This window comes from Myotis nattereri (genome assembly GCF_964212035.1).
Source record: "Myotis nattereri genome assembly, chromosome: 8".
Lineage (NCBI taxonomy): Eukaryota > Metazoa > Chordata > Mammalia > Chiroptera > Vespertilionidae > Myotis > Myotis nattereri.
In genome coordinates this window covers 66,357,528-66,367,168 of record NC_138083.1, presented here as the reverse complement: position 1 = coordinate 66,367,168, position 9,641 = coordinate 66,357,528, and the positions used below count along the sequence as shown (strand labels likewise).

The 9,641-nt window shown below is 51.2% G+C and overlaps 1 protein-coding gene across 4 annotated transcripts in view; it reads left to right on the top strand.

Annotated features, from left to right (window-relative positions):
* Positions 1–1,212: 1,212 nt before the first annotated feature.
* Positions 1,213–9,641, top strand: part of MGLL (monoglyceride lipase) — a 105,458-nt gene continuing 97,029 nt past the window's right edge. Inside the window, exons 1-2 of one of the 4 annotated variants that reach the window (XM_081096590.1) lie at positions 1,213–1,362; positions 2,660–2,804. In XM_081096590.1, the coding sequence (XP_080952716.1) occupies positions 2,680–2,804 (125 nt within the window). In that variant the 5' untranslated portion in view covers positions 1,213–1,362; positions 2,660–2,679. Of the gene's footprint in view, positions 1,363–1,490; positions 2,167–2,659; positions 2,805–9,641 lie in introns of those variants that run through there. The other 3 variants (XM_081096591.1, XM_081096588.1, XM_081096589.1) reach the window with 3 other exon arrangements.

The following is a 9,641-nucleotide window of genomic DNA, read 5'->3' as shown; positions in this document are numbered from 1 at the left end:
CGCAGGCTCTAAGCCTGGTCCTCCCCACACAGTGTGATATTGAGACAGCAGTTTCGGAAGGACAGCAGTTCTTTTCAACACTGCTATGGTGTAAAGTGTTTTTGTGAAAGAAGGAAGGATACAACGCCTGCTGAGGTCAGTGTGAGCAAGAGGCGTGTGGCACTTCTTGGGGACATAGGTAGTGTCACTCCTGAGTTTCAGGTGAAAAGATCAACCTAAGTCCAGTGCTCCTTTGTGTACCCTCTCAACCCACATTGCCAGCAGTCCTGGGCAGCTTTCAGACCTTCCCCTGGCCTGTGTAGATGCACCGGAGATTTTTTTTGGGGGGGTTGGGGGGCCTGATTCCTGGGGCAGGGGCGAGTTGCTGTGGATGGGGGTGGAGGGGGAAGGCCTGCACTAGTCTATCTTTGTCCTACTTCCTGGGGATTTGTGCACCGCCAACCCCGCCCCCCCCCGCTTTTTATTTGTGTGTCTGTGTGTGACTCTGTGTGCGTGTGACATGAGTGTGTCTGCCCTTATGTGGATGACATGTGTGTATGCCTATGTGTGTCTCTGTGTATGTGTGTGGGTTGTTTCTATCTGTCTCTCTGGGTCCATGTTCCCCTCTATGTGTATCTATGTGGGTTTGTGCGTCTCTGCGGAGGTCATGTGTCTTTCCTTGGGTATTGAGTGTGTATGTGTTGTGTGTGTGTGGTGAGTTCTGTGTCTGTATGTGTATAGTGTATACGTTTGTTTATCTGTGGGGAGGTCTGTGTGCATGCATGCGTGTGGCGCATCTGTGTGCATTTGATATGTGTCCCAGTGCACGTTAGTGTGTGCTTCTGTGTTTCAGTGTGTTGTCTATGCCTATACTTGTGGTCTCTGTGTGTGGGTCTGTGTGCACCTGCAGGTGTGTTATCTGTGTGTGTGGTGTACTTGTGTCGCTATGTGTGCGGGCCTGTGGGTCCGCCTGGTGTGTATGCCCGCATGGGTGTGGCGCGTCCTCCAGAGTCTCACCTCTGGAGAGTCTAGTTCTGTTCAGGGCCCCGTGACAGTCCCCCCCGCGGCTACCCTGGGGCGCCGAAGCCCACGAGGCAGGCGCGAGGAGCGCGTGGCCGAGTCCACGAATGCGCCCCCGCTCCTCCCGGCAGGCAGGCCAGGCACACGTGGGCCCTGGGCGCCGCCTCCCCGCGCGCCTCCCGTCATCTCCCTCGTCCCCACCCACCGCGGGCCGCCCCCACCGCGAGCGGCCCGGGGATAAAGTGGCGGCTCACACGCCGCACCCCGTCGCCCGGAGCTGAGCCACCCAGCTCGCCCGACCCTGGCCCGCGGCAGACTAGGACCCGCAGCGCTCGGGAACGCGACGGCGGCGCTCGAGCCCCGGTAACTGCCTCCTGGTCCCCGCCCAGCCTGCCGGTGCCGTCACCAGGGGTGGGGAACAGCGTCGGGGTCCCTGGCCGGCTGGGCGTGGGCTCCCGCACCCTCCTGTGCGCGCGCGTGTGTGCACCACTGTGCGCGCGCGTGTCAGTGTGTGCGGGCGCGCGCCCTCCCCGCGCCTCGCACCAGCCCCCAAACCAACTTGTCCGCCGCAACTCCATCTTCCCAGCTCCGCCGACCGCGCCGAGACGCGGGCGCAGTGGCCAGGTTTCCCCGTGGCATTTCCCGTGACAGCTGCCGGGCTCCATTCCCTGGGCTGTCGGAGGCCGGCAGGAAGCAAAGTTTGCCAGGAGCCGCGGGGTGACTTTCCTCGGGGACCCGCATTCGTGCGTGTGCGAGCCGCCTCGGTGTGCGCAGAGCGTCCCCCAGGTTCTCGGGCAGTGGGTGCTGGGCTGCCAGCCCCTCCCTTCCCCGAGCCCCATTCGGCGCTTTCTTTAGGAAAAGTGATGACACGAACTAGTAGTGGAGGATCGCCGGCTCCTGCTCCCCGCCCTGGGAAGGGAGGGGAGCCTTGGAGAACTTGTCAGTGAGAGCTGGAAGCAGGCTGCCGGGCTCAGCACCCCGAAAGGCGAAAGGCAGGATTTAGGGGCAGGGCGCGGGGGAGCGGACGGGGCCCCAGCTGCTGGATGCCGCGCTCTGACCTCGGCGATGAGGGAACAGCCCTTATCTGCCCGGCCCTCCTCTGCCCGGCTCTAATTCTCCAGGCTGTCGTGGCGGTGGAATGCCCAAACCAGGACATGATGGAAACAGGTTCGTCCAGCCGGCATCTTTGGAATTTCAGGCAGGAGGAATTAAAGGGAGCGCCATCACCTCCTCACTGTGCCCCCCTTGAAACTTCCTGGGAAATTTGAAGAGGGCTGGGTCTTCCTGCAGCTGGTTCTTTATTCCCACAGAGCTAACTATAATTTCCACTTGATTATAGCTAAAATAGTCTTTAAGACGAAGTTTCCTGAAATGATTTAAAATAAACACAGATGGGAAGGGAGGGGGTGGGGGGGAGGAGGGAGCTGTAATGAGGCACTTAAAAAATAAGTCAGCTTTTCTTAAGAACAAATGGGGCTTTTCAGTGTTGGAGAGATTGCAAGAGATGTATGGGTTTTGTTTTTTTTTAAATCTTTGAAATGGAGTTTTTAAAAACTGCTTTTTTTTAAAAAAAAAAAATGTTACGGACAAGGCTTTTCTCCCCTAGTTCTCTGCTTTTGCCATGTTTCTGACTTTGGAATGTGTCCTCCTTTCTTCCAAGGACTTGGAGATCCTTTCAGAATGCCGGAGGAAAGTTCTCCCAGGCGGACCCCGCAAAACGTTCCGTACCAGGACCTCCCTCATTTGGTCAACGCTGACGGACAGTACCTCTTCTGTAGGTACTGGAAACCCGCCGGGTCTCCCAAGTAAGTCTTCCCCTGCTGCTCAGATACCTTCATACCTGCCTCTCTCCTCTCGCTTCGTGGTGTCACCTGTGGGGCCACTCGCTCCATCATCTGCTTCACCTGCCCCTTGAACAGTAGGCTCAGCCATGCTAGCAAGGTTGAGATTTATACCTTATGTTCATTGTGACAACGAGGCTAGGGAGTCTACCGTATGGCGGTTTTCAAAAATTCCACTTGACTTTCGTTTTTGTACTGGAGTTGCTTTCCTGTGGTACAGGCATGTCTGTAACATCAAGCCCAACACTTACAGAAAACCACCTCATCAGATAAGAAAATCAAAATTGTATTTATATTTAGTAACCTTTGTTCTCTTTTCCTGTTTGGTTGTGAGCCTTAGAAGGTGTCAGGCCTTTACTTGGAAGGAAGGGTTCAGGGTATTTCCTCTGATGTCTTGCCAGCTCAGTTGCTTTTATATTTTCCCACCCAGGACTGTCTTGCTATGAGAAACAGGACTTGCGACTGTACATAATACGACAGCTGGTCTCCTGCTGCTCTTCTCTTGTATGAAACAGGGACAACCCTGCTTGTTTGTGTTGTGCAGGGAAAGAAATTATCTGTGGTAACCAATTGGCCTGGTGACGAATGAATAGTTTCTGATCCATGGACATTTTACCTGCTTCTTCCTAGGCCTCTTGTCTCCTAGGGGACATGGTGTGGTGTGTCCCCCCCGCCCCCATAATCATGTCTCCCTTTGGGTTTCAGTAATCACCGAACCCTAGCACAGCTATACAGTGTCTCCGATATCTTTAACAGGTGTATCTGTAACAGGTAGCTGACATTAAAAAACCCGAGAGACGGACTTTTTAAAGATCTAGCTTAACCTCGTAGCTTCAATGCAGCTGTACAAAGTAGCTGTCGTAGTAGGCTGTTAATAGTTCCTAACAGCTCTGGCAAGGTCTTTCTTAAAGATTCCCTCCAGAGGAGGGTATGCCTGTGTGTCGGTACACGCATACCTGTCAGATGGAGGGAGGGTTGTCAAGCATTATCTTTGTGCTCCATTCTGACTTATTCTCCACTCCGACTTAACTGGCTGTAGAAGTACATATTCTTGGTTGAATTTCTAACAACTTAATGGTAGATGGCGAGTTATTTTTCAATATAAAAAAAGAGGGCAAATAAGTAAAAGTAGAAGTTTTTCATGTCCGAATCTCAGACTTTAGGGGCTTTCTCTGTTGAAGTGGGAGGTTGTTCTAGTTTGAGGTCAGTGAAAGAAAGAGGGCCTACAGTCCTCAAATGGGGGCAGGGTGTGGGTGAGCAGGTCACAGTACTCAAATGGGGGCAGGGTGTGGGTGAGCGGGTTGGGAAAGGCTGGCTTCAGTGTCTCACAGTCCCCAGGCTGGTGCTGCATGGTGGGGAGCTCTCTGCTGTTTCGCCTTTGCTCTGGTCAGAGACGGCAACCCAGGAGTTTAATCAGAGCTGTCACTTGGGAGTCAGTGTTTGCATCTTAGTGGATGTGGATGGAAATAAAGGATGGGGTGGATGGTTGAGGCAAGAGGGCCCTGGGTTTTGGAAGAGAATAGTGGCCGGGAGGTCAGGTGAACGCCAAGGTCACAGAGGCAGCATCTTTAACCCAGGTGGCCTGACCTCAGCTCCAAAGCCCACCTGTAGCCCATTCCCCTAGGGCAGCCGTGGGCAAACTACGGCCCGAGGACCGAATCCGGCCCGTTTGAAATGAATAAAACTAAAAAAAAAAAAAGACCGTACCCTTTTATGTAATGATGTTTCCTTTGAATTTATATTAGTTCACACAAACACTCCATCCATGCTTTTGTTCCGTCCCTCTGGTCCAGTTTAAGAACCCATTGTGGCCCTCGAGTCAAAAAGTTTGCCCACCCCTGCCCTAGGGACTCTGCCTCTACCTGCTGGAGATGGTGCAGATCAATGAACTCCTATTTGGGGTTGAGGGTCCCCCTCTGTCAGGGATCTTTACAACATTCACAACCAGCTCAGACCCCCTTCGATGACACATGTTAACCCTGTGCTTGCTGCATCGTGGGGAAGGCGAGGCAGCACTGGAGGAGGGATCATGGCAGCTAGAGTGGTGGGGAGGCAGTGGGGGCCTCGGGGCAGAGAGTTATGAAAACTGGTACAAAGCATCTCCGTATCTTAGTAACTGAGAGCAGCTGCTGGGTAGGTTGCCCTCTTGCACGGCCTGGGACATCTCTGCTGTTGCATTTCAGCATTGCTGCCTGCTGCTTTTAGGGTCGGGGAGAGGATCATAGACCACCCTTGGCTGCAGCCTGTCCCCTCCAGGGACCCTCCTTCAGGCCTTTCCCCCCAGTTCAGCTCAGGGGTCTCCCTACTCTACCATGCGCGGGGGTAGGGGGTGGGGTGGGGGGTGGGGGGGAAGCAGGCAAACACCGCCGTCTCTCCACTTGTTCACTTTGCTCCTTTAAAAAAAATCCTTCTCATAGCGGCCCTTGGGACCTCAGAAGACCCTACGGGCCATCTTACACAGAGGGGTGTGAGCCTGCCTTCCTTAACTGGCACAAGTTTGGGTTGGCTTTCTGGTCAACCCTGCTCCCTGTGCCTGCCCAGGGCTCCTGACCGAACATTCTGCCCTCAGGGGACTTACTGGGCGCCAAGGCCAGCCCCGAAGTTGGCTCAGAGCAACAGTGGGTCACAGGTAAAAGCCATAGCTGGGAAACTGGCTTAGCTTGCTTTTGGAAACAAATTATGTCCTCATACCAGGTCCTGAGAAAGAAGCAAGTTTTCCTTAAGATAGTCATTACAATGTGTGTCCAGAACAAAGCTGTTCTAAGTGTAGCAGGCTAGGATTTAGTCATTAGGAACCAGAGATTTTAAACCTACATCTGGCAATACCAAGGCAAATTTATGCTCAACTAGTAGTATTTATTTATGGTAATAACAAATGTTAGACTTAATAGCAGAATTATCTCATATTAATTGGGTATCAAGTATGTTCTGAGGTCTGGACTAGACTCAGTACAGACATATTTTATCTTTGCGTCAACATGTGAGACAAATATTATCATTATTATTCCTATTTTACAGGTGAGTAACAGAGGCCCAAATGACCAAGGCAGCAGTCAGCTGTTCTTCTTAAAATTATTTCATAAGTAGCACCTTCTTTATAAATTCTTACATCTTTGTTAGTAAAGCGTAACAGAATAATTCATTCTCCTTACTCATTTGCTCATAATATATGAAAAGTGGGAACTAGACTAAAGATATGTATTCAGTCTGAAACAAAGAAATCTTACGATGCCCTGGGGGACTGGCTGCCCTGTAGAGAATTCTTCAGTACTTTGGATTTTGAAATGCTGGTTCTTCAACAGTTTCACTGGTGGTATCGGCAGAGTAGTGGAGACTGGCTCAGGTGGGGGTGTATTGCTTTGTGGGCTCTTGTGGGTGATATTTAGTTCCTTTAAATTCAGTCTGCCCAGTGTCCCTCAGTCCATTTAAGGGACAACTTTCAATTAACGCCTGGCGGTTACTTAGTCATTTTCAGGACAGTGAAGGTGTTTCTGCACCAAATGTTGGATGACTGACTGCATAACATTGTTGGTGGGATGCTGGGGGTAGTCTGAAACAACACTCACTTTGATGACTCGATTCCCCAGAAGTCCTGCTTTGATTCTGTCTGACCGGGAAGGTTGGAGAGCACGCTATCGTTGTGATTATACAGCTGCAACCCCTGGCACGGCCAGTTCCAGGCGTGGCCCAGATCATGTTCCTCTGTTCATCATGAAGGCCTGGCATGACGGAAATGCATGTTGAATAAACGCTTCACCTATCTTTAAGGCTAATGCCTCTCTCCTGCCATGTGCACTTTGTATCCGGGTAGCCTTTCAACTCCAAGGAGCTGTTAAGCTTTCCTTTTTGCAGCTTCTGTTTGGGTGAATAACTGGTGCACTGAGGGAGCTATTTAAATATGCAGTCCCCCCTCTGCTTGCAGATGTCCTGATGCAAACCCCTAGGGAGGGGAGCCCTCCTACCCTGCCTGCAGAATCGCAAGTGACTCATCTTTGAAAGTTCCATTAGCATTTTGTTCCAAGCTCCCCTACATTTTCAGAGATCTTCCAGAACAGAAGCCCGGGACTTTCCTGGCTTCACCTTCTTTTCCTTTCTTGCTTCCAACTTCAGTAACCTGACTTTCCCCTCCAGTAACTCTGCAGCCACACCCTCACCATGGATACCTCTTCTTATCTCCCCAGCTCCACCAATCTGACCTGCTTCCAAAATAGTCTGCTGCTGGCGTGGTTTTCCAGATTTGGAGTTAGGGCTGGGAGTGGCGCATGTGGCTATCAAGAGTAGTGTGGCATCGGTTCTGGTGGTCATTGTCGGTGGATCTAGAATCAGTAAGCCCAGGGCCCTGCTCCCACTGCTCCTGTCCTCATTCCTTATTCCCCCTGACTGGGGCTCAGCGGACATCCCTACCTCTGCCCTGCCTTTTCCTGGGCCACATTGAGCCCTTTCTCCACGAAGCCTTCCCAATCTGTGTCTGGAGTTTGGGGCCATGCCCTCATAGGACACTTCCTCCCACCTATACACATTTATCTGGAGGAACAATTCCCCGAAGCTGGAATATATTTGAAGGCTAAAAAATATTCTCCCTTCCTGCCACCCTTATAATGTCCTCCTCACATCAGCCGCCAGCCACTTGGGGGCGGCCCCTGTGGCTCCGGAAGATAAGGGCCCCTCCCAGCCAACTGGATCCAGACCGGGAGATGCAGAGTCCTCACCATCTGGCTGGGCATCATTTCTATCCCCACTGCCTTCTGGAAATTTTGTTCTCGTAGATCAGATGGGTGTTTCCCTATTCTCCCCTCTCTCCTCGGCTTTCTAATCAGGTGGCAAGTCTGTGAAGTGGCGCCTTTCCTTCCCCCCAGCCCAGGGTTTGGGTCAGTGTTCTCAGCGAATGAGCTGCGGGTTCTGCTCACGTCCTTGAGTGTCTGTGCCTCCTGTGCAGCCCCTGCTGACTCCTGTGTGACTCGGTGTGACCTTTGGTTGTTACATCCCCAGGGTCCACGAAATCACACCCTTTATTTATCTCTCAAGGAAGCCATTTTGGTCTCTGTGAGTGTGAGGATAGCTTTTGGGCTCCCCAGAGCATCTTAACAAGACAGGCTCCTAGGGTTCACCTCTGCCAGTGTCCCTGCTCTTCCCTCCCATTCAACAAGTGAGTTCAGTGAACACTTATTTATGGGAGTCTACACATTCTAGGCATTGTGTTGGGCATCAGGTTGGGGAGAGAGTGTCAAAGACCACTTGCTTGACAAGGGGCGGGAGGGGAGATGAACACATGGGCAATTAGCATATGATGTGATAAGTGTCTAGGGATAGCACCACCACTTAACCAGGAAGAGCTTCTGGGAAAATTAGAAAAGGGAGCCCATCTGGGTAGACACAGCCCCTCAGGTGTGTGGCTTGGTGAGCAGAGTGTCAGCTAGATTTCAGCTCCTACTCATCCTTCCAGCCAGTGCCCTTGAACGGTATTTCACCTGTGAGAAGGGCATGGCAGAGCAGGGAGCTGGGCAGAAAAGCAGGAGCCACAGCAGCATGGCAGCACTGGAAGAAACTGAATGAAGCTAGAGAGGTGGGAGGGGGCCAGGCCTTGGAGTTCCTGCAGGCCGAGCTAGAGACTTGGACTTGAACCTTCAGGGGTTGGAGGGAGTGCGAACTTGTTACTTGGACAGTCATTTTCTTGGAGGTGTTTGCAGTAATCCAGGGGACAGGTGAAGAGGGCGGAGTCACAGCACAGTGGGGCATTGCAGGGTAGTAGGGGGAGGGGAGGTGAAAGTTGATTATATTGTGATGATGGGCAGTGGAGGGAGGGAAGGAAAGCTCTCACATGTCTTCCTGAGTGATGGGTGCACGTGGGCCATGGGCTCCTCCTTGCCAGCACACACCTTTAGATTATCCTCTGCTCCGAAGACACCAGGGCTGCTCTCTGACAGTGAGTTCAGGTGGGGCCACCCAGTGCTGTAGGACACGTCATTGGAGCAGGCCTGGAATACACCAGTAGGAGAAATGGAGGAGAGGGAGCGTGGCCAAGCAACTGAATTACATTTCAAACATCAGCAATAAAATATTAATGGCAAGGACAAGTTCATTTTAATGAAGGGGAGAAAGGAATCATGTCTTACGTTGGCTCCCCACAATGAGGAATCAAGACTCAAGTGCCTTGGACTTTAAGTGTTATTTCATGAAATTTGCACCTAACCTCTAAGAAAATGGACCTTACTGTGCATCTTATACCAGTCACAATATTTTTGATCAGATTACCGCCTTCTAGTCATGCCTCAATTTTCTTTTGCCTATTTTAGGAATTTCCAAAAGTTTCTTCTCTTGTATGAAGCTGCTATTTCTCCCTCTGATGCTTCCGCCTTTGTTGTAGCGCAGCGAGCTGCCTTGTTTTTAAATAGGGCATCTCTTCTGGGCTTTTTAAAACAGATTCTTTGAATAGCAAAGATCTTTTGATGGCAATAGGAAAGGCCGGCTGCTATTCTTGCAGTTGATTTTTCCAACAGCTTCGTTAAGGGATAATTTCTTCCAGTTGCTATAAGAATGTTCTGCAAATACAAATCTGCCTTTGTTTTGCAGTGGAGTCTAAGGAAAAAATAGCAAAATAAGCTGCTTCGTGAATAGCAGCCATTGTCCACCATTGTCTATTTATTGGCACCTTTTAGGTTTGGATCTTAATCCCAGATGCACTTTGTCCGTGAATGCAAACCCAACTACTGATATTGTCGAAATGGAGTAAACGGCCTTTAGTGGTGTGAATTCTTACAGCTGAGATTACAAGACGACCCTTGTCCAGTATTTTAGGGTCAT